At 35.9% G+C, this 26,920-nt stretch overlaps 21 protein-coding genes across 21 annotated transcripts; 9 read left to right on the top strand and 12 right to left on the bottom strand.

Moving 5' to 3' along the window:
• Nucleotides 1–490: 490 nt before the first annotated feature.
• On the top strand, nucleotides 491–1,189 carry VICG_00669 (uncharacterized protein; the record flags this gene model as incomplete). Its single annotated transcript, XM_007604059.1, has 1 exon — nucleotides 491–1,189. The coding sequence occupies one exon, from the start codon at nucleotides 491–493 to the stop codon at nucleotides 1,187–1,189; it is 699 nt and encodes a 232-aa protein (XP_007604121.1).
• A 131-nt stretch (nucleotides 1,190–1,320) lies between these two features.
• On the bottom strand, nucleotides 1,321–1,896 carry VICG_00668 (uncharacterized protein; the record flags this gene model as incomplete). Its single annotated transcript, XM_007604058.1, has 1 exon — nucleotides 1,321–1,896. The coding sequence occupies one exon, from the start codon at nucleotides 1,894–1,896 to the stop codon at nucleotides 1,321–1,323; it is 576 nt and encodes a 191-aa protein (XP_007604120.1).
• Nucleotides 1,897–2,191: 295 nt separating this feature from the next.
• Nucleotides 2,192–3,295, bottom strand: VICG_00667 (uncharacterized protein; the record flags this gene model as incomplete). The annotated part of the gene is made up of 1 exon (XM_007604057.1): nucleotides 2,192–3,295. The coding sequence occupies one exon, from the start codon at nucleotides 3,293–3,295 to the stop codon at nucleotides 2,192–2,194; it is 1,104 nt and encodes a 367-aa protein (XP_007604119.1).
• A 373-nt stretch (nucleotides 3,296–3,668) lies between these two features.
• VICG_00666 (uncharacterized protein) lies at nucleotides 3,669–4,277 on the top strand (the record flags this gene model as incomplete). Its single annotated transcript, XM_007604056.1, has 1 exon — nucleotides 3,669–4,277. One exon carries the CDS (start codon nucleotides 3,669–3,671, stop codon nucleotides 4,275–4,277), a length of 609 nt encoding a protein of 202 aa, XP_007604118.1.
• A 161-nt stretch (nucleotides 4,278–4,438) lies between these two features.
• VICG_00665 (peptide chain release factor eRF/aRF, subunit 1) lies at nucleotides 4,439–5,608 on the bottom strand (the record flags this gene model as incomplete). Its single annotated transcript, XM_007604055.1, has 1 exon — nucleotides 4,439–5,608. The coding sequence occupies one exon, from the start codon at nucleotides 5,606–5,608 to the stop codon at nucleotides 4,439–4,441; it is 1,170 nt and encodes a 389-aa protein (XP_007604117.1).
• Nucleotides 5,609–5,764: 156 nt separating this feature from the next.
• On the bottom strand, nucleotides 5,765–6,451 carry VICG_00664 (uncharacterized protein; the record flags this gene model as incomplete). Its single annotated transcript, XM_007604054.1, has 1 exon — nucleotides 5,765–6,451. The coding sequence occupies one exon, from the start codon at nucleotides 6,449–6,451 to the stop codon at nucleotides 5,765–5,767; it is 687 nt and encodes a 228-aa protein (XP_007604116.1).
• A 209-nt stretch (nucleotides 6,452–6,660) lies between these two features.
• VICG_00663 (uncharacterized protein) lies at nucleotides 6,661–7,224 on the top strand (the record flags this gene model as incomplete). Its single annotated transcript, XM_007604053.1, has 1 exon — nucleotides 6,661–7,224. The coding sequence occupies one exon, from the start codon at nucleotides 6,661–6,663 to the stop codon at nucleotides 7,222–7,224; it is 564 nt and encodes a 187-aa protein (XP_007604115.1).
• A 255-nt stretch (nucleotides 7,225–7,479) lies between these two features.
• Nucleotides 7,480–8,760, bottom strand: VICG_00662 (uncharacterized protein; the record flags this gene model as incomplete). The annotated part of the gene is made up of 1 exon (XM_007604052.1): nucleotides 7,480–8,760. One exon carries the CDS (start codon nucleotides 8,758–8,760, stop codon nucleotides 7,480–7,482), a length of 1,281 nt encoding a protein of 426 aa, XP_007604114.1.
• A 332-nt stretch (nucleotides 8,761–9,092) lies between these two features.
• VICG_00661 (developmentally-regulated GTP-binding protein 1) lies at nucleotides 9,093–10,184 on the top strand (the record flags this gene model as incomplete). The annotated part of the gene is made up of 1 exon (XM_007604051.1): nucleotides 9,093–10,184. The coding sequence occupies one exon, from the start codon at nucleotides 9,093–9,095 to the stop codon at nucleotides 10,182–10,184; it is 1,092 nt and encodes a 363-aa protein (XP_007604113.1).
• Nucleotides 10,185–10,470: 286 nt separating this feature from the next.
• On the top strand, nucleotides 10,471–11,001 carry VICG_00660 (uncharacterized protein; the record flags this gene model as incomplete). The annotated part of the gene is made up of 1 exon (XM_007604050.1): nucleotides 10,471–11,001. The coding sequence occupies one exon, from the start codon at nucleotides 10,471–10,473 to the stop codon at nucleotides 10,999–11,001; it is 531 nt and encodes a 176-aa protein (XP_007604112.1).
• Nucleotides 11,002–11,192: 191 nt separating this feature from the next.
• On the bottom strand, nucleotides 11,193–13,115 carry VICG_00659 (uncharacterized protein; the record flags this gene model as incomplete). The annotated part of the gene is made up of 1 exon (XM_007604049.1): nucleotides 11,193–13,115. One exon carries the CDS (start codon nucleotides 13,113–13,115, stop codon nucleotides 11,193–11,195), a length of 1,923 nt encoding a protein of 640 aa, XP_007604111.1.
• Nucleotides 13,116–14,937: 1,822 nt separating this feature from the next.
• On the bottom strand, nucleotides 14,938–15,600 carry VICG_00658 (uncharacterized protein; the record flags this gene model as incomplete). Its single annotated transcript, XM_007604048.1, has 1 exon — nucleotides 14,938–15,600. One exon carries the CDS (start codon nucleotides 15,598–15,600, stop codon nucleotides 14,938–14,940), a length of 663 nt encoding a protein of 220 aa, XP_007604110.1.
• A 918-nt stretch (nucleotides 15,601–16,518) lies between these two features.
• On the top strand, nucleotides 16,519–16,821 carry VICG_00657 (uncharacterized protein; the record flags this gene model as incomplete). The annotated part of the gene is made up of 1 exon (XM_007604047.1): nucleotides 16,519–16,821. One exon carries the CDS (start codon nucleotides 16,519–16,521, stop codon nucleotides 16,819–16,821), a length of 303 nt encoding a protein of 100 aa, XP_007604109.1.
• Nucleotides 16,822–16,954: 133 nt separating this feature from the next.
• VICG_00656 (uncharacterized protein) lies at nucleotides 16,955–17,629 on the top strand (the record flags this gene model as incomplete). The annotated part of the gene is made up of 1 exon (XM_007604046.1): nucleotides 16,955–17,629. One exon carries the CDS (start codon nucleotides 16,955–16,957, stop codon nucleotides 17,627–17,629), a length of 675 nt encoding a protein of 224 aa, XP_007604108.1.
• Nucleotides 17,630–17,828: 199 nt separating this feature from the next.
• VICG_00655 (uncharacterized protein) lies at nucleotides 17,829–18,980 on the bottom strand (the record flags this gene model as incomplete). The annotated part of the gene is made up of 1 exon (XM_007604045.1): nucleotides 17,829–18,980. One exon carries the CDS (start codon nucleotides 18,978–18,980, stop codon nucleotides 17,829–17,831), a length of 1,152 nt encoding a protein of 383 aa, XP_007604107.1.
• VICG_00654 (uncharacterized protein) lies at nucleotides 18,973–19,107 on the bottom strand (the record flags this gene model as incomplete). The annotated part of the gene is made up of 1 exon (XM_007604044.1): nucleotides 18,973–19,107. The coding sequence occupies one exon, from the start codon at nucleotides 19,105–19,107 to the stop codon at nucleotides 18,973–18,975; it is 135 nt and encodes a 44-aa protein (XP_007604106.1).
• A 504-nt stretch (nucleotides 19,108–19,611) lies between these two features.
• On the bottom strand, nucleotides 19,612–20,490 carry VICG_00653 (uncharacterized protein; the record flags this gene model as incomplete). The annotated part of the gene is made up of 1 exon (XM_007604043.1): nucleotides 19,612–20,490. The coding sequence occupies one exon, from the start codon at nucleotides 20,488–20,490 to the stop codon at nucleotides 19,612–19,614; it is 879 nt and encodes a 292-aa protein (XP_007604105.1).
• Nucleotides 20,491–20,834: 344 nt separating this feature from the next.
• On the bottom strand, nucleotides 20,835–23,054 carry VICG_00652 (uncharacterized protein; the record flags this gene model as incomplete). Its single annotated transcript, XM_007604042.1, has 1 exon — nucleotides 20,835–23,054. The coding sequence occupies one exon, from the start codon at nucleotides 23,052–23,054 to the stop codon at nucleotides 20,835–20,837; it is 2,220 nt and encodes a 739-aa protein (XP_007604104.1).
• A 399-nt stretch (nucleotides 23,055–23,453) lies between these two features.
• VICG_00651 (uncharacterized protein) lies at nucleotides 23,454–23,945 on the top strand (the record flags this gene model as incomplete). The annotated part of the gene is made up of 1 exon (XM_007604041.1): nucleotides 23,454–23,945. One exon carries the CDS (start codon nucleotides 23,454–23,456, stop codon nucleotides 23,943–23,945), a length of 492 nt encoding a protein of 163 aa, XP_007604103.1.
• A 102-nt stretch (nucleotides 23,946–24,047) lies between these two features.
• On the top strand, nucleotides 24,048–24,614 carry VICG_00650 (uncharacterized protein; the record flags this gene model as incomplete). The annotated part of the gene is made up of 1 exon (XM_007604040.1): nucleotides 24,048–24,614. One exon carries the CDS (start codon nucleotides 24,048–24,050, stop codon nucleotides 24,612–24,614), a length of 567 nt encoding a protein of 188 aa, XP_007604102.1.
• A 103-nt stretch (nucleotides 24,615–24,717) lies between these two features.
• On the bottom strand, nucleotides 24,718–26,880 carry VICG_00649 (uncharacterized protein; the record flags this gene model as incomplete). The annotated part of the gene is made up of 1 exon (XM_007604039.1): nucleotides 24,718–26,880. The coding sequence occupies one exon, from the start codon at nucleotides 26,878–26,880 to the stop codon at nucleotides 24,718–24,720; it is 2,163 nt and encodes a 720-aa protein (XP_007604101.1).
• Nucleotides 26,881–26,920: the final 40 nt, after the last annotated feature.

The following is a 26,920-nucleotide window of genomic DNA, read 5'->3' as shown; positions in this document are numbered from 1 at the left end:
GAGTCGGTAAAATGGATAGTGTTCAATACAACCGAACATCATTTTGACATGACTCAAAATCATCCATGCAAATTTTTTAATTTATCAATTATCTTTTGGAAAAAATCTCATAAGCTTTCAAAGTATAAATCAAATATGTTTCAATGTCATTCGATTTTAAGTTTATTTATACTAGATAATCAACTGACTAAAATAAAATTAAATGAAAGCATTATTTACTCATTCATCACTTTTAACCAGTCGCAAATTGTATCATATCAACATCCCTTATAACTACCACACTGTATGTCTCGTGCTTTTCAGAGATAATACATATATAGGATGCCAATAGTCAAAATACCATCAATGCCTAATATTACAAGGATAATATTTCTAGCATTGTTACACAGCCACAATCATTTTTCTATTTAATCACCATCAGCAAACTCTAAATTAAAATTTATTTGTTTATCAAAATCACAAAGGTAAAATTTCCTTTTAAACAATACCCATGATTAATGTTCTTATATCAACATATAATGAAGTGAATAACATTTGTCCAATGCTAGGAATGGTTATAACCACATTAGAAAAACTGGCTGTACCATTTTTAATTATTGTGGTTGATGGAAACAGCCCAGATGGAACATCCAACATTGTAAAAAAATTAAACCATCCAAATATTAAAATAGTAGATGAAAAATGTAAATCTGGATTAGGAAATTCATACATGAAAGGACTTGAATTCTGTAAGTATGAATACACCGTAATTCTTGATGCAGATCTTCAACATGACCCATTTTCTATTTTTCAAATGTTCAGTCAGGCAACATCACATAATAAATACGATATAGTCACAGGTACAAGATACTCAAAGTCAGGGATGGTATCTAGATGGTCATTTAAAAGAAAGTTTATCTCAGCAGTTGCAAATAACCTAGCAAAATATGTACTTGGGTTGAAATCATCAGATCTGACAGGAAGTTTTAGGTGTTATCGCACCGAAGTACTGAAAACTATTCTCTCAAAATCAACATGTAAAGGATTTGGAATTCAATTAGAACTAATTGCAAGAGCAGAAAAAATGAAATGCCAAATTGCAGAAGTTTCCATTATTTTCTACGATCGAGTGGCTGGAGATTCAAAGTTTGGACTCAAAGAGATCTATTTATTCCTAAAGACAGTTTTAAATTTATATATTACAATATAATATATTAAATTAACCTCATTTAATGATTTAAATTGGGACATATTACATTCTATTTTTAAGCTTAAATGTCAACAGCATAATCATTTAATTGTTAGTTCATCATTTAATTCACATTTTTACAAATAACATAGTTATATCCACTCTTCACTGGTTGAAAGCTTAATGTAATTGCATAGTCTGTATTTCAACACATCACAGAGAATATCAAGACATCGTTTATCTGCAGCTTCAAAGCCAACAAGCTTTAGGTATTTCAAAATAGTATTTCTGAGTTGTGGTGTACAATCAACAATTTCGAGACCTTCAATTGTAAATGGCTGGGGATCTTTAGCAAAAACTTTTTGATGCTTCATTAAAAGAGCATTGGCCTCTGCTCTAAGGTCATTAGCACACTCAATGTAATATTCAATCCCTGCATTATAGATCATGCAGTTATTTATGATCAGATCAATATCATCTCTAAATTCATCCAAGCTTCTGTATAAGGGTAATTTCTTTGCCATGGTTCCAAGATCCATTGGATTCTTGATAACGTCATAGTATCCAGGTGCTTCCTTTTTCCCTACTTTTTTCAAGAATATTACTGCTCTTGGAAGTCTTTTAAGATATTTTAGTATCTGTTTTAAAGTACTTTGTAAGATAGTTTGTCTAGCTATGATCTCGGTCTTTTCTTTTGAATCACAAATAAAGTTGAGTAAAAATTCCATGACGATTCTTTTGAGGGTTACAACAATTTCAAATTTTTACAAGATGCTTACAATTAAAGCAATTTCATTTAAATAAATAGCCCTACACCATTGTCTATCATTAGAAATTAAAGCTTGGTATGTTGACCAACTGATGGATATTAATGGCATGTGTGCAGTATGGCTAAAACCAACATTAAAATATACCAATCAAATAGAATATTGGAAGTTTCATAGTACAATCAATTCAATACAAGATAGCGTATATGCTAATAGTAAATTATTGTAATAGCTGTAACGTAAATATTTAAGCTTATTAAAAACATTTGACTTCAAATAAATCGTTATTAAAATCTAGAACTGCATAGCACTTCTCCTTGACTGGAGGAAGACTTATAAATTTGATACCTTCGACATCCAAAACAAGTGGATGAAAATCTTGGGAAATAATCATTATGCTAGGAAAATATGGTACAGAAAAGTCAGACCCAGCAAACGGGCAGATGGAGCCTTGTGAAAGTATCGACTTCAAAAAGGATTCTATGTGATTATTGTTAAAAACCATACCATTTTTTCTATGCTCAAAAAGATTATAATCAATAAAGCCTATCAGATTGTTAAAAATGTTGATCAAAAATGGATTTGAAATGTTGTTTAGATTAAACGGAATATACTCAGCATCAAATCTAGAAGGACAAATAATCACATTAGAGCATAACTCCTCAAAAGCAGAGCCATTTATGGAATTTTTCACTGAGACGATGCAGAAATCTGGAGTTTCAATAGACAATACCGTCTTTACAAACTCAAATTCACCATCAAAACACCCAAACACACATATTTTTGCATTTTTGATTAATTCAAGATTGTTAGAAGGAATGTGCACAGGATATTTTGGTAAAATTAGCTCCTTAACCTTAAAATCCCCAGATTTTATCCCTTTTAGCCCCACAAACATATTTTCAAATAGAAAACCATCACTTTGCACATCACTCAAATCAACTTCTATCACATCATAGTCATCTTCAATCAAATACTTACCATTTCTACTTCTAGAAAATATTCCAAAGATCACCTTTTCAACACCTTCCTGCAGTAGAGATAATGAAATGGCATTTACACGTAAGCGTAAGGATAGGTCTTGAAAGCATTTATAAAAATCCACAGAACAATACTTAAACGTTTTTAGTTCTAAATTATTAAATGCTCTTTCCTTACCACTTTTATTATTTGGTTGCATGCTGAGTTCCTTTACTTGGTCCAAAGAGAGTGAAGCTGTGTTAAACCTTGCTTGGAAAGATTTAAGAAGGGCATGTATGCTGTCAATATCCTTAAAATTATTTGAAATATATTCTAGCACAGGTGCTGAAAGCATAATTCCATTTTCTATGGTGAATAGTCGGAAAACTTCTTTCTTCATGGACTGTGGGTAAAAATGTAAGTGACCAAAATTATTATATTCATAAGAAAGACGGCAGAATAGCCAAACAGCATTGTTAGAAGTGCTGTACATTCCTTATAAAATACTGCTGCAGTCTTCTTTACAACATTATCCATATAGCATCAAAAGTAATATTAAAGGAACGTTAATACTTGTGACAGATTCTCATTTATTTAACATCCACATAGATTCACTATTGATATTACATCCTATCAATATAATGTAAATGCCCTTTATTTACTTGAGTATTCCTACTTACAGCACATCTTTAAAATAGACCGCATTGATCAATATTTGAATTTCATAAATAATATCAAATAAATGAAAATTTTGTTTATTTTTTGAAATTCCCATGACAAAGCTAGATAAAAGGCCAGTCTACAAAAATAAAAAAATTGAGAAGGCATTCAAAAATGCAGAGTACTATTTTGTGAGGTACGTAACAGACTGTCCTATTTGTTTGAATTACTTTGAAAATCCACAGGTATTGCCATGTGGACATTGCTATTGCCATTTGTGTATTTCAGTATGTACCGAGTATACCAACAATTGTCCGATGTGTGCAGAATTTTTCTGGATCTACAAACCAGCACAGTTTTTCTTTACACAGGAGATTGAGGACTACATACTTCTTAGGAAATGCTGTACTGCTGAAGTATCCAACTCTGAATCCATCAACTTCTACGAACATCCGTTTTCGTTAGAATATTTTGAAGAGTCACTGTTAGGTGAAGTAGAGCTTATTTCAATAAGTAAAAAAGTGGAGAATTCAATATTTTATCAGAGCAACGACGGTCAGTTATACTTTCTAGATCCAAAAATAACAAGCAAAATGAAAACAAAACCCCACTACCTTTACTGTAGAATAAGGGAGAAGCATGAATGCCATGCTAATTATGAAAAACACCCCGAACTCGCTCACATACCAGCTGGCACAAAAATCATTATAGTTAAAATATAAACACATTAAAGTTCCAAAGATAGAGCACGATGAAATACACAAACTCAATAAACACTTGTAAAATGCATCTATTTCACATCCGTGGCTAGCTAAAATGATAGATTTTTGTATATTGTTAGATATCTCGTTATGTCAATTTAAAATAATTTATTAATTTTTAATTAAAAGATATCATCCTCCGCTGAAAATGAGCTCAACTCCTCTTCTTCGTCAAATGTCTCTATATCAATCTTATATCGAAGAATTCCACCTAACCCTCCAAAACCTTCTACAAACTGCGTTCCTTCCCCACTTTTATCACTCACAAACACAAGTTTACAGCCATAGTTCTTGTAGTTTTCTGCAATCCAATCTATAAAGAGCGTATCTTCGTACTCTGAATCTAGATTTTCCCAGACAATCAGTGTGTCTATCGCCCCTGATTCAAGGCATCCAATCGTTGCCTTAAACCCATAACAATACATTCCTGTATTTAGATTAAGCTCATCAAAAAATTTTTGTAAAACCTTTTTTTCTTTGGAAAATCTAACGTCCTTTAGTACGTCCTCACACAATTCAATCGCCTGATTCAAACCATTCTTACCACTGTAATTGGTATCAACCGTTTTGATAACGGCCAATCTCTGATCAATTATTGAGTTTAATTCATTTTTCAAATCAGAATGCCCCGCAAGAATAATACCTTCAACATTCGAGACTGAGTTAGTTATAAAAACATTTGTGCAGATCTCTGCAACTTTTTTAACGTATGCTTGTCTCTTCTCAACTCTAAGCCTAGCAAATCTAACTGAGCTCTGCCCACCTCTACCATGCTTTTTAGGTAAATCAACAGTAATCTGTTGCAAAATAGTTTGAATATTGCCCTGAAGAGTAGCAAATATAGCGCCATGGCCATCTATGACAACAAATCCATACTTTGTATCGTCCTCAAAAAGTGCCAAGACGTCTTCTACATGAAACCTACTATCACACATATACAGACTGGTATTTATTGGTTTTATAGGCTCAATAGCATATGCTATCTTCTTTTCTTTGTTATCCTGTGTGAGAATCTCACCAACATACAATGCCAATCCATTTTTGGGTGTTTTGCTAATGGTCTTTAGCTTAGCCTGTGCAGATGAGATTGCAGTTAAGACACTCAATCTATTCACTCTACTCTTAATATTTGTGGCAGTTCCATATTCATCTGTCAACATTTGAACGGTCCTACAAAGTTGTTCTTTTGGAGGAATGATGATTGAAATCATGCTTGTACCATTTCCTCTTACATCACGAAGAAATTTCAAGAGTTTTTTCTGCTTGAATACTTCGATTTCATCAGCTTCCATAAGGATAGAAAATAAGCAAAATTTATAGTCCAAGCAATGAAGCGATTAAAATAAATAGTAGTTAAAATAGACGGATACATTGAATGAAATGATAAGTAAAAATGACTACTTAAAAATGCTAAATAGACAGGGGAGTAAATAATATAAATAAAGGTTTCACATAAATTTACTCTTCTTCAAATGGTTAATATTTACAGGCTCAGCATCAGAATCCTGAGTACTTTCATATTCCTCATCTTCTCTATTTGCCAATGTTGTTAGACCTTCAATAAGATTCATGCACTCTTCTGCTTCTTTATTCATTCCAAGCTTGGTGTACATTTCAACCACCTGTTTGTAATATCCAATAGAATCATCGTACATTTTCATATTTCTGTAACATTCTGCTATACATTCCAGAATTTCCGCTGTTAATGAGTCATCATCACAATTATCAATGGCCTTTAAGTACTCCAGCTTCCCCTCATCAAAACAGTTCTTTAAACATAGGACATCGCCTAATCCCTTGTATACCTCTGCAAGCTTAGATCGGTTATTCAGATCAGTGAAATGAAGACGACATGTCTCAAGACAGACCCAGCAATTCTCCAAGTCTTCTTCTATTTCTCCTTCATCCTGTGGATTCCTTGTCTGAAGTATCTTTTTATAGTTCATTTCAGATTGATGCATTACATTTTCAACGAGACACTGTGCATACTCCAAAAGTATATGAGAATACTCCTCGGAGTCCTCTTCTACATCATTTAGAATGTCTACGTATACTTGGAGTGCAGAGGCGTAGTTTCTGTGCTTTAAATATGCGTGTGCATCCTTTATGGTTGGAAAAATGTTCTCAATATCCATTGGGCAGGAAAAAAATGAGAAAAATCAAGCATAGAAAGAAATGCATGAAAAGAGTATACAGTCGGTTTTAATTTTATAGACGTATTTAATTATGAAACTCACCCATTTCTAATCGTCGTTATTGTTTTACCGTTCTTGTATTCTACTTCGGTGGTAAATGGGTTAAGACTAATTTTAGTGAATTTTGAACTAATTTTTATACACCCATAATGGAAAGTGAAGAGTACTTTGGCAAAATAACTAGGCATTTGATAGAAAATCAACACAAATGCAGAGCAGTTCCAAAGGAAGAGTTCAAAGATCTTCTTGGTCTTCCTATGCGAACAATTGACAATGTCTTGTCTAGAATGCCTGAGTTTTTGCACTCTTTGGGACTTGAGATAGTAGGAATATCCCAAAATGAACTTGTGCCATTAAGCGAAGCAAAGAAGGTCTTTTTAAGAAAAATGTGCATAGAACATACCAAAAAGGCAAAGACAATTCCAACTTTAGAAGAAAAGAGATTATTTGTAGTGTTCGCAGCTATTCAGCTGGAAAACAACCAATTTGAAGAGTCGAAACTAGGAAGTCTTCGTGTATGTCCGTATTTTAAGGGTGTTAACATTCTTGAATTTTTTGATCAATACAAAATGAATGGGTATTTAATAATCAGAAAAGAAAAGGAAATGCCAGTATGGTCGTTGGGGTGGAGATTCTATGTGGAGTATGGTGATTGTTTTGATTTGGTTGAATATTTCAAAGAATACACAACAACGCTACAATCATCCTCTTGAATGAGAGGGTGTTATAAGCTAGTACTGCAAGTTAATATTACAAAACGATTCTGTTATAACCAATCACTACTTGATGAAATGCATAATATTGTTAATACATTATGTTAATGACAGCTCATAACGAATTTTATTGATATTACATTTTATACACTTCCATTCACAAATCTTACTCTAATGTTTAAATAGAGCACTGCAATAACCATTACAATAAATATTATTTATAAATATAAACATTAGTGATTAGTTTATGCTCATCTAAAACTTTCTTGTTTTATGGAAGTTGTTATATCTTGAAACGCTACTGTGCTTGTGTCCCTTCCTCTCTTTAACGGTAGGAACATACGAATAAGCTGTTGTATTTTTCTCACACAAAAAACCATCCTCAATGCAAGACGCACTTCCACGTGACAGATCTCTAAGTTGATACTTTGTTTCTGGAGTCAAATCGCTAATATGAGTAATGGTTGAGTGCTCTGATGAATCACTGAAAGTGTTTATGTTTTCAACAACGGGCTGTAGATTGAGTTTAAAACGATATTTGTGTCTCTTTTCAACATCATTCACCTGTTTTCTTTTTTCCATTATGCTTAATTCATTCTCATCGTAGCTATTTTCAAAGCTTGTAAAATCGTAATTCAGACTGTGATGGGATGAAGTCTCGTCGTATGAATTCTCAATAGCATTTCCCCTAATCGACCCAAATTCATTATCTTGAATTGAATATTGCCCCCTAAATTTACTATCATTGATTTCTGGTGTCCCTTTTATCTGATATGAATTTATGTAACGACAGGACGATCGTGGACTGGGTAGAAACTCCTTGCTAGGACTAAGACTCTCAGAATCAGAACAGGATCCAAGCAGATAGAGTAAATATCTATGAGAAGGCCATTTTACAGTGTGATTCTTTCTAATCGTGTCTATCTTATTAAACTCTAAACCATTCCAGATTCTTGAAATATTGAAAGACTTAAGCTTATCCTTTGAAAACCCATAGTCTATTTCATATTTCAAAGATTCCATGATGGGTGAGCGATTCATAGCCAGATCGGTGTAAAGACGTTCAATATCCAAGGTTATTTCCCCACAACGATACTTAAACATTCTATTCTTTCTAATTGCATCCAAGACAAAGTAGAAATCTTGGTAATATTCACAGTTATCGTGAATTATTTGCAGTACGTTTTCTGTTTTAAGTTTTAAATTCTTTCTCTTTAATAAGCTATGTACAAGTATCTTTGAGATTCCTTTTGCGTTTCTTTGATTGTGAAATGTAAAAGAGTTACCGTTTAAAACAACATCGACGCTTCTCTCCACAACGATGGCATTTTCTGAAGTGGAATGGACTGTATGGTTATTTATCTTGCAACAACCGCTGTTCACCCGTATTAACCAACATTCTTCAATCTCGGAGTAGAGAAAAGACAATGAAGTTTCCTTGTCGTATATTTGCCATCTTTTAAGTGCTGAACCGATTGAAAGTAAGTCCTGAGCAGCAGTATTATTTGTAATCTTGAAATAAAAAGTATGTGACATATGGGCTTAAAAAAACTTTAAAAAAAAGTTTTTCAAAATGTGAGAAAGACTGATTTGCACAATTTTTTTAATTGCAGTAAACTAAAAAACGGAGGAGATGCAAGGTTAGGCAAACGCATTGCCATTTTTGAGGGATCTGCTGTTTTGTTGCATGAGCGGTGCTAGTCAAATTTGATCTTAAAAATTTTTTAGATCAACGAAATTCCGATATGAAATAACGACATTAAAATGTAAATAGAACACGATTCATACCATAAATCTGCCGATATTTATCGTTAATGAGATCGGAAGTTTATTTGTTAAAACAAATTTTTTAACAATCCCAAAGACCAATGAGCTCAACACTTGAAAAAATAAAAGAAATAGAAGATGAAATGGCCAGAACTCAAAAGAATAAAGCCACATCATTTCATCTGGGAATGCTCAAAGCAAAGCTAGCCAAATTACGAAGAGAATTAATTGCTCCACAGAAAGGATCCGGTACAGTTGGGGAAGGCTTTGATGTTGCTAAAACAGGAATTGCAAGAGTAGGATTTGTTGGGTTTCCCAGCGTGGGGAAGAGTACATTGATGTCAAAGCTGACAGGGGTTTATAGCGAAGTAGCTGCATACGAATTTACAACACTTACCACAATTCCGGGAGTTGTGAAATACAACGGAGCAAATATTCAAATACTTGATCTTCCTGGTATTATTGAAGGAGCCAAGGATGGAAAGGGACGCGGACGGCAGGTAATCGCAGTCGCAAAGACATGCTCGCTCATCATCGTATGCCTTGACGTTACAAAACCCATTACGCACAAGAAAGTGATAGAAAAGGAACTGGAGGCGTCTGGTATTAGGTTGAATAGACAGCCACCGAAAATCAGAATTACGAAAAAGGAGAGAGGTGGCGTTACTGTTTGTGGAGGAGACTTGGATCATGAGCTAGTTCGAAGCGTACTCCATGAATTTAGGATAAACAATGCTGATGTTAATATTTCAGAGCAGGCTACTATTGATGATTTGATTGATGTAGTCGAGGGTAACAGAAAGTACGTTCCAGCGATATACGTTCTGAACAAGATAGATTCAATAAGTATTGAAGAGCTAGATATTATTTCTAGAATTCCTCACACCGTTCCCATAAGTGCGGAGCATGGTTGGAACTTCGATACTCTTTTGAAGAAGATTTGGGAATATCTTGATCTGATAAGAATTTATCCTAAGCCCAAAGGATCACCGATCGATTACGATGAACCAGTAATTTTGAAATCTAAAAGGAGGAGTGTTGAGGATTTTTGTAATGCCATTCACAGGGATATAATTAAGAAATTCAAGTATGCAATAGTTTGGGGTAGCTCTGTAAAGCACACTAAGCAGAAAGTTGGAAAGGACCACGTATTGAATGACAGTGACGTAGTTCAAGTAATAAAAGGCGTATAAATAAATTAATAAAAAATTTCCAAGTGCTGATTGCTTCAAGCAATACTCTCATAACTATTGTTTTAATTTCCACAGCTGTGGTGGTAACGTTTCTTCTTTCTGATATGAAAGATGGTTGATTTCAATATTGCTTTTTACCGATCCTTGCTCATTAACAATCTGCAGTTTTTCAAGACTGATGTGCAACATTGAAATAAGGCAAGAAAATAATAAAACTGTTAGTAAAACGAAAAACCAATGCCGAAACACCATGCTTTGCTTTAAAAAATGAAATTTTTTATCATCCATGGATGAGATAAAGTCGAACTGGAAATACTACCAAGTTTCAAGTATAGAACAACAACAAAAAGACTGGGCGAGCAGTGTAAAGCAGATATGCATAGTAAAAACAGTCCCTGAGCTGCTCTACACTCTTGATCAGACTGAGATTGCTGGATTGGAGAATTTTCTAGACTTGAGCTTTTTTAGACAGAATATAGCACCAATGTGGGAGGATCCAAACAACGTGACTGGGGGACGAATAATAGTGGAGATCCCCACTGCCTTGAAGGAAAAGCTGCATGGACTGTGGAAAAAGACAGTTGTATTCTGTATATTAGAGCCCTTCAAGGGGATCAATGGATGTGTATATGCTGAGAAAGCAAACTATAGAATATGCATTTGGATTTCTGATCCAACAAGCGCCGAAGACATAACACATGCCTGGAAGCGTATTTTAGATTGTGATGAATTGTCATTTTCATTCTCGTTACATGCAAAACACACAGAACCATCAAAATCAAAGAAAAAGCCGTTTTCATCCCGTAGGGATCGCTAATAAATAAACCTGCTTTATTAAAGTAAGCTATCTTTATTTGCCGTTGATTTCCATTATTAATGATAGAAAAACTGTCAAACCCCCTTCAAAGAGGGTGTTTTAATTTTTAATATTTGCAGAGAGTTAGTAAATTTAACGTTAATACTAAAAATGCAGTAATCCTAAAACAAAATACCGGCTATTTACATTATTCATTCAATTACAGTTGGATTGCTGTCATTTTGCTCTCCATTTAACTCTTTTTTTGCCTTAAAGGTAAACTGTGAAGCTGTCATTTTCCTAATGAATTGCTTTGGGGTAACTTTACACATGGAGTTCTTTTTCTTTTCAATGCTAACATTCTTTGGGCATGCAAAATGGTCAAAGAAGCATAAAGGCAAGTACAGCTGCTTAGCACGCACAGAAAACACATGTAACTTCGTCAAAAAAGACATGTCATCCTCAGAAATGTAGAATTTCTTCTGTTTCGTGCAAAATGATATGCTAAAAACAGGAAACTTAATAGCACTCAAAACTCCTCTCAGCTTCTCTGGAATACGCTCGTGACCAAACTCCAATATTGTAAATTTCCTCAGATTTCTGCACCCTCCAACCCATCTTGCTAGTACGTCGCATGTCGTTTGACTTAGGTCAGACGGATAGTCCATTTCCAACTCCTCCAACTGAGGTATGCAGGGCAAACTCTTCTCCAAAATCAACGGCATGTTATTGAATAGCAATACCAGCCTTCTTAGTCTGGGTAGCGTGGATATGCTTTTAATTAGATCTTTTATATACTTCTCTATGCAAGCAGTACTATCATCCTCTGAAGGTTTTTGAAAGTTAACTGTGAGTGTGGTGATGTTTGAAAGTAGGAATAGCTCAGCTGGAATGAGGAGAGGCATTTCGTTGATTTCAACGTGGACGTTATCGGTTCTTTGTATTCTTTCCAACCACGAGAACTCTGTATAGTAAATATCATCTTTGGTCAATTTGACTGTTTGATCAGTGCTTTTGACATGTTCTTTTATACCATTCACTCTTTCAACAGCCATTCTCCATCTCTCAAAAAGCCTGAGGAAGTTTAAATGCTGATGAAACTGTGATACTGCGTCGACAGGATTATTGTGTCCATTGTCAGAAGGTGGGGTACGGTCTTGTACATTTTCTAATTCTTTAAGCTCTCTTTCACATTTTTGTTTAATCATCGAGTGTAATGTTTGGTTCATTAAAATACTTGGGTTGCGGTCTTCAATAAGACGATCTATTCTCTCTTTGTCATCAGACCTTAGCTTTGTGTCTCTATAAAACACATCAAACATGGACACTATTCTATAAATTTCACTAGAACCTAGCATGCAATCTTCCTGTTCCAGACAGAGATTAAAAAACTCAATTTTTGACATATGGTGGGATATAACATTCTTTAAGTACACCAGAAAGTCTTTTATATTATTTACAATTTCAGAGGTTAATTTGTCTGTGCCAGACATTTCACTAAGCTTGTTTAAATCATGCAAATAGTTGGCATCGCATTTTTTCAAAGAAGAGCCTTTCTTCTTGGAATCCAATGTAGCTTTAACCTGGCCAGTGTGCTCATCGATTGAAACATGTTCAAGCAATATCCTGAATATTCGCTTTGAAAATGATGAAAACCTGTGAGTGCGGAAATCTTTAATGTCAGACCAATATTCTGCATCGTCAGGTGTACAGACTTTAGGATCAGCATCGCTTCCTGTATTGCAAGCATTAAACAAATTGCTATTTTCTTTTGGTGGTAATCCATTGGGCATCTTTGTTGAAATTAACATGCTGTTGTTTTCTTCTGTTCCATTTACGGTGATATTTGGGCTTTTGTATGTATTATCAACCTCAAAACTAAGCCCACTGCTCAAACTGTCCGATGATTCGCTCAATAATAAATTTTGGGTGCTATCTGAAGTTTTTTGTAATAACCATGGACCACAAACCATTCCTTCATTAGGCATGTGAGGTGGCAAAAGGCTACTACTGATTACGACATCAGATCTGATTAAGACCACGATAGGCCCTATTATTTTTGCTAGGCCAAATATGATATGGCTTAGCTTTGATTCTCCTCTTTTGTACATAGTACTGGTTTCTATCATGGACATATTTATACTTTAAAAATTTTGAAAATTTTTCATGTCAGAAATGATTTTAGATTAAAGCTGAATCTTTTCATCACCAGATTTTGTAAAATGGAAAGGAACAGAATAACAGCAGTCCTGCAAACACAAGTACATGTTTACCTTCTAGTTACATGCCAATTCACATACATGAAACACCATAAAATATTTAAGTTGACAGTGCATTTTTACATTACAAACTTTATACTCAGTGAGATTATCAATGATACGTTTGACACTATTCGATTTGCCTAAGAAAAGTCTAAAAATTTCTCGAAATCAAATATAAAAATCAAGTACAGTACCGTAAACATAGCAAAACAGTTCTAGTACCATGCATAATCCGTAGGAAATAAATGCAAGTGGTCTTTAAGGATTCTTATCATCATTGAAAGACTAAAAATTTTACTATTTTCATTAATCTGCACAAATCATAAACTTTGAACCAAAAGACAGTAACATAATCGTTGCCAAGGTGGGTACTCGAAGAATGGTCTGATCAATTTACAAGAGACTTAAATATCAAAATTATACCGTTAATATTTTGGTCACCGTTATTTTGATCAGCGTCAGTAAACTCTGTTTAGGTTATCGCTTTTATTGCAACAGCCACAAATATAGAATAAATACTGAACATGGCATTAGTCGTCCAAAAGACGTATTGACGTTTTATTCGCAGATGAGCAACAAGTGAAAGTACCTGGCAATTTAATTTTTCAATATCCCAATTTTTTAATCGCTCAAGTATTGCACACAACACCTGCTTAGAAGTAGTTTGTCTTTCAATAATTTTATGCTTCGATATGTTTGCATCAAAAATGCCAAGCATTTAAGCATACTTCAATTCCATCAATGTCAAACTTACAACTTTATTTCAAATAAAGTCTGCAGCCCCATTTATGGTATACTATTTTTAAGATATGAAAGAAACCCCTCCTTTCTAGGTAAAACATAACGAATCAATTCATTTTCATCATTTGTGCTATGTTGGACTGCTGCTGAACTTTGTGGCTGTACTTGAAAGTTTTTGCATGCCTTCAACGGATCAACCTACAAGGACTGTCGAGAGTATCATAAATGCGGCAGTTGAGAGGTTTTAATCAAAGACAATACGCCTCGTTACTGGCAGGGACTTTTAATGTTTTTGCAATGCCTCGTAGATAAAAATTTTAAAAAATTTGCAAAACCCAGTAACTAATATTTTAAAAAGTTAGTTAGGCCTGTGTAAAAATGCATCTTTCGAGTATAAATTACCCCTTAATAGTAGTTTAAAGACTGTCATGGTTGTTAAAGTGTATAGTGCAGGCTTCAGGACAGGAAACTGTAAGTTAAGAGATACAGGTACCATTAAGCTTCTTTTCATCAACAATGAAAAATTTTCATTCCTTTATGGATAAGAAGCTCTTTGAAGAAGAACAACTCACAAAAAATATACCAAAGGAAGTGATAGAGATAATCAATGCAATAGATTCAACAAGAGCATGCCAAGTATGCGAGCACATCTTTAATTCCTGTGATCTTAGTGATTTTGTAGGCTCCATTAGTCTACCCCAATTTGAGGAAATTGAGAAAAGATCAACACTTGTTGAGGAAGCAAGATCAAAAATTAAAAGCTTTGACAGGAAAAGAGCAAAGTAAGATGGCATTTTGTCAACTAAGCAAGACAGGCATGCCACATATTTGGTAAACCTTAAAAAATGTAAGATAGTATGGGCATTTATTAAAGAATACATCAACAATTACTTCTACACAGTATTTTTATAACACAACAGCTTTATTGTTTATGGCTTTGGTGTATTTTTATCCTTTACTTTCTAGGACGACTCGGTTGGACCTTACGAAGAATCAAAAGTATTCCAATACTGAGGATTATGCCACCCGCAAACAGCACATTGGCCTCTATCCATCCGAATGTGTCCATAAACGGATACGGCCAGGCACCTTCAATGTAAAATACATAGTTGGCTGATATTACATATGCTAATCCAATTATGAAAATGAAAAATATATTAATCAGTGAGCAGCTCAACCTCGCTGTTGTTCTGAGCAGGGAAAGGCTCAAGAGAGGGAAAAGGTGTAGACAAAGATCTGTAAACATGGGGTTTCTAATGTTCTTTTCAGTCAAAAAGACAGGATAAAAGTTATTGTAATTGATGAGCATCAGTGGCCAATATCCAAGAAAGACAATAATAGAAAGTATGAGCGAAAGAGGAAACAGAAATGAAAAGGTAATATGTAGAAAGTATGTAAAGGCGCCGATACCTATCAGTTTTTTGATCATCAAATATCCCAGTTTGGATGCAAATGTGATCAAAGTAAAGTAAATATTCCAGAATGTTAAAAAGGAACCATAGCCAAGATATTTCGAAGTAAAGTAGTTGTGGAGTTCAACAGGAAAGGCCCACGGGGACAAGGAATAAAGGCACATGGACATTCCTAGCACACAGATCAGTATCTGAGCAATTGGCATAGGGGTAAAACATGTCTTAGCAAAAGATCTTCTTTAGGTGCAACACTTTCACATAACTAAAAGTGTGTATACCCACCAAAGGATCAGAAAGCAAAAACTTGTAAGAACTTCAAAGCATCCTCAGTTTTATTGCATAATGCCAGGGTAATGGTTAAATAAAACAAAAGTAAATACAATTACATTCAACAAACACGAAATGGAATCTGTCTTGCCATTATTTTGTAAACAGTATTTTAATCAGTCGTTGGTTAGACGAGCATTAGCGCCAAAACGATAAATACACAAATAAGAACAAGCAAAGCCAGCAGTTTTGTGTATTTTTTAAAGCTATTTCTGCTGCTATGCACCGTTTTTATGGGCATTTCGCCGTATGCCCTAATTCTTTCAGAAAAATTCATCAGTGGTGAATGGGAATAGCTGGACTCGGTGATATGTGGGATTTGGTTCCTTTTTATATTAAATCTAGCAAGTTCCAGCTCTTTCTTCTGGATGAATTCCTCGAACGCCTGTCTCATATCAGCTGTCTGCATTCTATCCATGTTAAGGGGCAACATACCAGGTGATAATTGAAATTAGAAAGGAGAAGAAAGGAGTAAAACATCATTTAATCGTTCAACAACTGGTAAATGCTGAATGACTATCCAGTAACTGTAAACACGCAAGATAAGGCTTGTTGTGTTCTAGTGGTGTGTGATCAAGCCATAGGCATTGCTATAGAGAACAATACAGTGGTTGTTGTATTGATGCTTCTACAGCCATATGGATGTTTTAGTATTGGTTTCGCATTGTCTACTGAAAAAAAGGATTTTGCAGAAGCCCAGTGTAAAGTGGGCATGGTTTATTTAAGGCTTAGGACTAGAATTGTAAACATTTGCCATTGTTTGTTAGATGTTTTTTAAGCACACTACCCTTATCAAAATGGACCACTCTTTGAATGATCTTCATAAGAAACGAAAGACACGATTTCCACTTTCAAGAATAAAAAAGATCATGCAGCAGAACGAAGATGTTGGAAAGGCAGCAATAACTGTTCCTGTTGTGCTCAGCAAGGCTTTGGAGATGTTTTTTGAGCAGATTATATCCAAAATGGCAGAGAGTGCAAAAAGAAGAGAATCAGCTAAGATCCAAGCACAGGATTTCAGAAGTGTTGTTAAGAGCAATGAAGAACTGTATTCATTTTTGGTGCCACTGTGCAGCACTGAGAAAGAAGATAGCCAGTAGAAAACCAATAAATTTATTAAATATATTTAATTTTAAATATTAACCATTAAGGTTCTACAGTATTGCTGTGGGAAGCGTTCCGCAAATAGTTGATGTATTCATGTAGTAAGTTGTGCTACTTTGGTACCCTTTAATGGGTAACACAGAAGCAAGTGATACGCTCTACAATGCTTGTAAAACAAGGGTGGATGCCTTTTCACAGAACTCAGATGTCTTGGAATACTTAAAAGCAAATAGAAAAACAAAATTCAACGAGGATGACGTGTTCAGTGTCCTTGAAGGAATGTCAGCTCAGTACTGCTTGGCCTTTTATTTTCTATCTGAGTCGAACAGAGTCATAAATGCAAAAACATACAAGCTTAGCTTTCTCTTTAAAAATCTAGAGAGCTTTCCAGAGGAAGACTTGTATTACCTTTCAGAAGGTATCAAAAACCAGATATTTTTATGTTTTGATGATTTTTTCATTGTTATTCACATGTTTTTCTCTGTCAATTTACTGAAGCACACACCAATCCAGAATCTTTTAATATTTCTGTTACAGAATTTTGACTATAAAATGAGAGAGTTTTTAATATCAACAAGCATACTCAAGGAGCTATTTTTTATCGAAGGGGGCAGTACAACGTTCCATTTCAAGCTATTGAAAATACTTCTGGACTCAGACAATCCAATGTTTACTTTATTTTTGGGTAGCTTGAATCTAAAGATTAATATTTCAGAGCCTATTGGATGTCAAAAATATTTCAAGCCCTGGTACAACAGCTTGAGAGAAGAAAAGAGGCTTATAAAAATTTGTTTCATCCAATAAGACAGCCTACTAATTAACTGATAGACGCTGTGAAATTGTTGTGATAGCTCCCCGGTATTGAAGAGGCTAATCTGATACTTTAAGCTGCAATATTAAAAACTGTGTTCAAGCTACTATTTGAAGCATAAGATAAGTAAAACTAAACACAGCATTAAGCACAAATTAGTCATGTCTTTTACTCTTTACTATTAAATTAACTTCATTTTAGTAATGGTAACCAGTTGAGCTTCATGAGGGTAAGCCCAATCATTATCGCAACACTAAGACATATCACAATACCAGAGCCGACTGTCATAATGTTCAGCTTGGAAGATGCACATATCACAAATAGTGCAGGAAACAAGAACGATAGTGGAGTTGTCAGTAAGAATCCTGCAATAGAAAATACAGATCCCAAGTTCTCAACTGGCTTAACTGAGCCAACAAAGAGAAATGCGCATGCTAAGAATGCAATGGTTGAGCGAGAAGCAGGTTTGCCCTTGATTGAGAGCCAGTTCTGCAAAATAGGAGTGATGGAAAACATATTGAATATGTTGCCGCTAAAGAATATTGGACAGAACATACTGTGAAGAAGCTTTGGAAGGTAGCCTCCAAGGTATATGCCATACCTCTCGGTCAGGTCCTTAACAATTGAAGATGAGGAGGAGGCAAAATGGAAAATAACAGGATCATTTCCAACAGCAGCACCAACAGCTTTGAAACCTAAAAATCCAACAGATCCATACAGAACAGTAGCGAAAATGGAAGCGATAGCCGTAACATTCCTAACATTCTCGAGTGAAGTATCCTTCATTGAGTTGAAGATATCCAAATATGAAAACTGACAGTGTAAGGCAAATATGACAGCACCAAGGGGATCAACCAAGTTTAATCCGCTTTCAGACGCGGGAAGAGACATCTGGTCATTAGAAACGGGATTGAATAATCCATAGAGGGATATTACAGCACTAAAGAAGATGGCCGTAAAGAGACTAAACTGCGAGAAAAACGAGAGGGAAGCAAGGTTGTCAAGCTGGAACACATAGAAGTAAATAGAGCATATGATCAACAGAATCAGTGCTCTGGCTATATAGCAATTCACGGGATGAGCCTTCTCGTCAAGGAGGGTATTGAGATATTCATTATATCTCAGAGTATTTAAGAATATTCGGAGGAAGGTCTGAGTAAAGGAAAAGGAAGTAACTAAAGAGTTAACGACCAAAGACATCGAGACCATAGTTCTAAGCTTTTTAGAAAACTTTGCAGCAAGGTCGCTGTACGAGGTCTTTTCGTCTGATCTCTCCTTTGTTAGTGTAGAAACGTAACTCAAAGAGTATGTGGAGAAGAAAGTGAGCAGACCAACACTAAGCATCAGAAGAGTGGCAACGGTGTTTCCCCAAATAAAGATACACACCAATCATGAGCGTGATTCCACATCCAAGAGTGGATGACACGATTGATGCAACAGCACCAAAGTTTGACAGTTTCTTTGTGGACATTTTTCCGAGAGGGTGAAAAAATAAAATTTAACAAAAGAAAAATAAAAATTTGACTTAAAAGTTACTGTTTAAAAAGCAAACTATCCAGCATTGCCAAGCTTTCTGAAAAATAGAAACGAAATTTTCTATTTATGCAAAAATTTTTCAGATGTCGTTGCACTATGAATGAGTGTTTCGATGCCATAACCAGGCTATCACCAGTGCGTATATGCTTTCCAAGATGCGTTGGAATTATGCACAGTTGCCATCCATCGATCGAATTATTAGGTGTTTAAAAGACGGCATAGTTTAAGGAGAAGACGCAATGCATAGAATTTCATTTTCAGAAATGCAAAACCCAGTGGCAGAGTCGAAAAACGAAATATCGAGTATTTTGATAGGACCATGCAGTGGTTGGATATTTTCTAAAAATGCATGAACAAAAAGCACATTTGTAATAAAATGTATAAAACTAGCTAGATAATTTACGAATGGTTTAATTTAATATTTGTGTATCTTGTCTGATCATGCTTCAGATTCTCCGTCTTCATGGCCAAGGAATGGCAAAAACAGTGTATTCAGCTCTTTTATATACTCGTGCTCCTCAGAAGGACCACATGACACCTCTACAAACCAAACAATTTCATTTTCTTTTCTCACTCCAGCAATCTTGGTCTTGCCCAGTATTTCGATATAAGAATAGGCACTGTCGTCTGCTGCAACCAAAATCTTACTTAGTTTGTCAGTACTCATGGCCTCCAACGGAAACCTTAAAAACTCAAGAACATCTTCTTTGAGCTTCCCAATCCTGATAACTCGGAGATTCGGGTCTTCTTCAATGATTTTATTAAACTGCTCATCATTAATGGGCTCTTCTAGCTCTATTACGGTCTCATCTACTTCATCTGGCCCGGCAGCCTCTTTGCCATTTTTTTCTATGCTACTCTCCCCAAGAATGTCTATATCGAATATGCATGAATAGTTTTTATTTACCTCTTGATACTTTCCAAAGAACTCCTCAGGATCCGAAAATACCTCGACGTAGTTTTCTGAACTTGTCATGTATATTTTAACCTTACCCTCCCTTTGCCGTGTAATTAAAAAGTATGCCGGCGCTCTAATCACTATAAAATCCAACCCATCGCTCTTCTTGAAGTTATCTATAAAATTTTCCAGCGTCATTTCATGATTTTCGCACTCTATGGCCAAGTCCTCCACCATGAGCCTATCGTCGGAGTCTTTTTTACAAAGAACAAGCTGATCTTCAAACATGGAGCCGATCATCACCACAAGAGGGTAGTGGGAACAGGAAAAGCTTGTAAGAAGTGTGGCTCTGCTCTTTGAAGAGGCCATGTTCTTTCTGTACGAGGCAAATTTAAATGGAAAGCTGGAAGAAGTGAACATCTGGGGAAAAAAATAAAAAACTTTAAATCAGCAAATGCTACACAAATACATCCAAAACAACGCTTGGAGTTAATGAAAGTTGCATAGCCATTGATATTTTCATACACTTTATAAAAGGATCGTTGAAGCTTGCACGAGGAAAAGATCGGTGCTATTTTCTACAAAATGGCAAACCTTAGAACTCATGCTACAATACCATGAATCTCCTTTTTTGAATAGCACTTTAAATAGGAATATGCAAAGATATCTAAAAAGTTCCTAGCAAGCTATACAGGTTTTGATCGTTCTTGCCACTACTCCAATTATATGAAAGAAAGCTAAGTTTAAATAAAACAGCAATTTACTCATGTCCTGCATATTCTGTCTCCTCTTAGTGCAAATCCTTCGTCAACAAATCTTGGGCTGCTGTAAAACCTGTCGTTTACGCTAAGCCCATTATTTGAACATCTGGCTTCAAATTCAATCTTTTTGATATTCTCAGTTCCAACAGCTGCAAGCCTTTCTGCAACCATTTGCTTCAACAAAAATATCATCAAATCATCACCATTCTCCTCGAAGTATCTACTGAACTTCTTCTTCAGCTGCTTACTTACAGAATACCTCTGGGCATTCAGGAATGACTCAAGTGTCAGAGAAATGGCTCTATCAATGTCACCCCTTGAAACAGAGTTTGAAAGACGTAGCTTGGCGAATCCTTCGCTTATTCTAATGATAGATTCAATATGCCTGACAGTTATGGGGATTCCTGAATTTAAGCTTTCCTTTCTCAAGTCAGCATAAAGATGACTAATCTTTTTAATATCAATTGTAGAGATGGCTGGCTCAATGTTATTCCTAGCATACAAAATATACTTCTTAAGTAGCTCTTGTGACATCTTACCATTGGATCGCAGAGTATTTGTCGGAGCTGATTTGCCAGCACTGTGAGAATTGAGAATAAACTCAGCCATTTTTGTGTCTTCGGTCTTATCTATTGTGTCTTTAACCACACAGAGCAGATCGAACCTGGAGATGATTGGATCTGAAAGATTAATATTTTGGGCAAATGATATCGCCGGATTGTACTTGCCCCTGACTGGATTGGCCGCTGCAATTACCGAGCATCTGGCATGGAGAGTAGCCACTATCCCAGCCTTAGAAATGCTAATAGATTGCTGTTCCATGGCTTCATGAATACTCGTCCTGTCAGTATCATTCATTTTATCAAACTCATCAATCAGACAGACGCCTCGATCAGCCAGAACCAATGCACCACCTTCCAATGTCCATTCCTTGGTTACTGGATCTTTTTGTACACTTGCTGTGAGTCCTACTGCAGAAGATCCCTGACCAGTTGAAATTACAGCACGATAACTGGTCTTTTCCACGTATCTCAAGAACTGGGACTTGGCAGTGCCTGGATCTCCCATGAGAAGCACATTGATATCTCCCCTAATTCTCATTCCATTTTTCTCCTTAGACTGGCCGCCCACCATAGCTAGAAGTATTGCTGTTTTTATGTCTCGATGCCCATAGATAGATGGCGCAATGTTGTCAATCAAAATATCGATAACACTGGGGTTCCGCGCAATCTCCCTTATTTCTTTTATATCCTCCTCTGTCATTTCCAGCTTTGTAATCTTCTTCTTAATACTCGATGCTTCAATCATTGTAGAAAACACCGGAAATCCATTTTTAATGTTCAAGCTTATTGAAAAATTATTTTGATATACCCCAACAATATCTATTTCATCTCCTGGTTTGCAGCAATCTATAAGATCAAAGTACAATAGTACCTCCTTAGACCTTGGAAGAGAGCCAGAGGGGACTGTTCCGGGTATCTCCTGAACGTTAATTTTCTGAAAGTCCTTGTAGACGGTTTCGTTGGTGTTAATAATAAACGGTCCTGAGCATTGACACTCAAAACATGCTGTAGGCTTAATATCTTGTCCTACAAAAGGCCCAAACGTAGCCTTACATTTGGTACAGGTAAACTTAACAATTGAGTATAAAGAAAACACGCCCGATCTCCTCGTAACTACGCCATTGATTCTTATCAGCTTATTCAAATGAGCGTTTCTAAGATCTCTGATCTTTTCAATTATCGGTAGATTCACAATCCTTCCATGAATGATTGGCTTAATTAAATGGTAATTTGGAAAATATCCACGAGTTACCTTACCAAGAGCATCTCCAAGCACTTTAATGAAGTTTACAGGGTCTTTTTCAAGGCTATCATGGAACGGTCTTAAGTCTTCGAACTCAATTTCAATCGATTCAAAATTGAGAGAACACATAGCTTTTATAGCTTTGATGTACTTTTCAGACTTTCCGAGGAATTCTACAAGCAAATTTGACAGCTCTAGTTGGAAAACAGTCGATGTTAGAAGCGGAGGAACGGTCACTTCGATATTTGGCTGAGTAGGCACATCATCATCAAAGTCTTCCTCTTTCGCAGTTCCAAAGTCTTCTAAATCAACAGAACTAGCCACTATATCTTCAACAAAGCTTGAATTGATGGTTGTTTCTGATTCCTGGATATGTTCACTCATCTCCTCAGATTCTTCTAATCTTCTCTTTGCCATCGGGGAGGAATCCAGAATATGACAAAATTTACAGAATGATGAAAAATAATCAAGCCAATGGCTATTGGGCAGAATAAAAGAGCGGGACGACATGGATATTTTCCAAGCATTTGATCTGAGCAATTGAGGAAGATATTCAGCATATACCTAAATGGAAAGTAGTAATTTAGATATTAAAACACGAATTTTATTGCATGAAAATGGCAAGCCGTGAGAATATTAGGGAATGCGGCATAAAATGATCTGTGTATCTTTACTACCTAATTTTAATAGAGCACTCTGTAGAGCGATGTTTACTAAGTAAATGCAGCTTTCTTCCTATGTTTTGGGTAGTCTTCTGCTTTCAAAACGAAACTGTTTCATCTTTTATTATTTTTGGAATTCTCGCATTCCCAAGCTATGCAGGACTCGTCGTATTCAAAGAAAATTGCTCTATTTTGGAAGAATGCATTCAGCAGGGCTTCATCACACAGTGCCCGCAACAGATCCTTCAAGCTTCCACTGGCCAGAATCAAAAGACTCATGAAGGTAGAGGAGGATGTTAAAATGGTGGCTGCGGAGGTCCCTATTCTTTTTTCACTCATAACGGAAGTGTTTATCCAGGAACTGACTGTCCGTGCATGGATGAGCACAGAAGACGGGAGAAGGAAGATTCTGCAGTCAAACGATATTAACTTTGCAGTCAAGACATCCTCGATGTACGACTTCCTGACCTACATTGTTCCCAGCAACGGCTATGTCAGCAGTAGCTATGGCGGCGATAAAGAACAGTATGTGCCGCATGCCTTTCTAGAAAAGTATCCATTCCAGGAAACATTGGCACATGAAAACACTGCGTTACAGCAGAATCAGATCTTTGAGGACGGCATACATGAGAATAATCAACAATGATTGCAGCTTGATGCATTTGTAATAAATACACAACATTTGAAAAATTTCTATCTGTTTATAGATGAAGCCATTTATGCTAAAATTTCTAAAAAATTTGTATCCATGGCGGAGCTTTCTAAAAAATCCAAAGAGGAAAAGATCGAGGGTGTCCGAAAAATCCAAGCATATTTAAGCAAGTACAGCACGGTCGTAGTCGTAGAAAACACAGACATAAAAACACAATGCATACAAAGGCTTCGATCTTTATTGAGGGGCAAAGTTATATTTGCTAAAAAATCTCTTCTTCAAAAGAACTATCCGCAGCTGAGCTTTGAGAAAAGCTTCTTTTTGATTTTCATAGATGGCTCTGAGCTTGAAAAGGTTATCTCATTCAAGTGCAATACATTTATAAAAGCGGGTGAGGTTTCCCCTGTGGATTTTGTTATATCCGCAGGTATAGTTAAAAATCCAAAACTGGCTTCTATTTTAATGCCGATTGAAAAGAGAGGATCTATGTTTCATTTGCTTGAGGACTACAAGGTTCTTTCTGAAGGGCAGCCAGCTGATGAAAAGGCTACTGAAATATTAAAAGCAAAAGACATTAGACCCATGGAAAGAAACCTGACAATTTTAGGACAGTTCGAATCCAAGGAACTGGCCAAAAACGAACAAGATCACAAAATAAACTGATATTATTAAATGCGTTATTGCTAATCTCGCTGTGACTAGCTTTAGATGGCCAATTGCACATCATATTAAATAATTTATTCTGATCCTTCGCCAACTAGTCATTCTATACGAAGTTAGCATTCTTTAAGTCATAGTCGTACTCATCCTTGGCTTTTGGTGGTAAAAAGTCCTGCTTTGTAACTTTAAGTCCATCTTGAAACATTTTACTGAAGGGCTTGCCCTTGAAATCTTTAATAAGATCCCTGACCATATTTTGGGCTGTTTTCTTATTGACCTTCAGGATTTGTTGCCTAATATCGCAGCATCTATTAATATCAACACTTAAAAGGCTGCTGAAGGCAACCGGTCCGTCCTCACGAAGCATACAGTCTGTAAGCAATCCTGAAATTAAGGGATGTGAATCAGAAACGCTGGGGTTATTATATGCACACATTAGATAATAGACTGCTTTATTGACGTTGTAAGGGCCTTTGTATGAGCTCAAGATAGAAATAACTTTGTTTAGAACGATACTGGAATCAATCTGAAGCAAGTCAAGGAGATTGTCTATGATGGGAACAGTGTCAATCTTGGCTGAAAATATGGTCAGAAGTGACTTGAGTGCCTGGTAATAATCTTTGTGATCCGAAATTGAGTTCCATTCTGTGACAAATCTTACAACTTCTTTTTCAATATACGGCTTTGGATTGTCTAAAGAGATTAAAAGATCGTTATTAAGGCAGCAGAGATCAATGTAGAGATACTTGTCCATTTTCTCATAGATATCCTGCAGAATAACCCCAGGAATGTCACCTATCTTTTCAATAATTGAGAAACACCTGTCAAATGGGGCATTTCTAAGAAAGAGGGAGTAGAAATAGTCTTTATATCTAGAGTATTCTCCTGGATTCTTTTTAAGATAATAAAAATACTTAATCACATCGTCCATGCTCCAGTTGCTACCAAAAGATTCGTGAATACCAAGCTTTAGATAGCAATCAACCTTGATTTCATTTGCATTCAGACACGAGTTTTCACACATTTTTAAAACATACATGAGTTGTTCGGATGTAAATGGATACTTTTCGAGGATCATCAAGCCCAGCTTTACATTCTCTTTATCTGTAAAATCCAGACCAAAGAGTAACGTGGGCGTGGAGGAGTCGTTCCTCAGAAAGTTAACAAGACAGTTTAGATAGGGGTTTTTAAAGCTTAAGGAAAGCAGCAGTGCACTGGAATTTTCTGCTTTTGCCAGTTTTTGAATGAAATGCGAGGAAATTCTGGTGGGCAGTAGGTCCCCGTTAATTTTTAAGAAATTCACAGTTTCAAAGGGAAAATTTTTGCAAATAATTGAAAAAAACCCGAAAATATGCTGATCAACCTCTTCTTTGGAGTCTTCATCAACATTAATGTAATTCTTGAGGGCCTCGGTCAAAACAGGCTCCAGCAAAGCGCCATTGGTTTTTGACGAAAAAACCTTTTGCCAAAAATCAATAGCCGAAACAAAACAATCCTGGCCTGAACCTAATGATCTAAATACATATTCATATATCTTATTTGGACTTTCTATTTTCTGTAGCTTTATGCTTCCTAAGGTTTGAATGAGGCCTTGATCTGCAGGTAGGAACTGAAGTATTTCGGTTATTTTATTCGGCTCTATGAATGGAAGGCCTTCGTTAATAAAAGAAATCGTCTCTTCCGGGCATTCAGCAGCCTTTTTGAAAACCAGGGAGAAATTGAAATTTTTTGGTAGAATCTTCAAAAGCTCGGTGAAAATTGGAATGATGAAGGAAGCAAACTTTTCATCAAAGCTGCTTTCCAGGTGGCTGTAAATAATAGAAATGGCCTTTTTAAGCTCAGTTCTACGTTTGTCATCGATAGTTGTATCGGCATTGACTTTTTCCAAGAACATTAATAAGATCTGATATCCTGTTTCGGTTGAGAGCATGGATATCACCGTATCTATGAAACTAGGCATTAGGGCTGGCCAACAGTATAGCCCAAGTAGGCAGTACACCTCGCATACCTGATACGATGGCTTCTTCAGCAGCAGTTGTGTGCAAAACTGAATCTCATCGTCCAAATCTAAATTCGCTGTTTTCCTGCGAATCCTCTTTTCTAAAATTTTGCACAGGAAAATGTGAACGGATGGGACTTTCGATGACTGAATTTCAAAAAGTGGTGCACAACTTTCATTTTGGACAAGAATTTCCACTTCCTTTTCAATTTCTTTTATTAGGCCGGAATTCGAAGGAAGATCCATTGCCAATCTTTCCAGTCTGTGCATTCAGGGGGATTAAAAATTTAGTTAAAATCTGAGCAAGCAG

Source organism: Vittaforma corneae (assembly GCF_000231115.1).
Source record: "Vittaforma corneae ATCC 50505 unplaced genomic scaffold supercont1.4, whole genome shotgun sequence".
Lineage (NCBI taxonomy): Eukaryota > Fungi > Microsporidia > Nosematidae > Vittaforma > Vittaforma corneae.
This window is presented reverse-complemented; position numbering and strand designations above follow the sequence as displayed.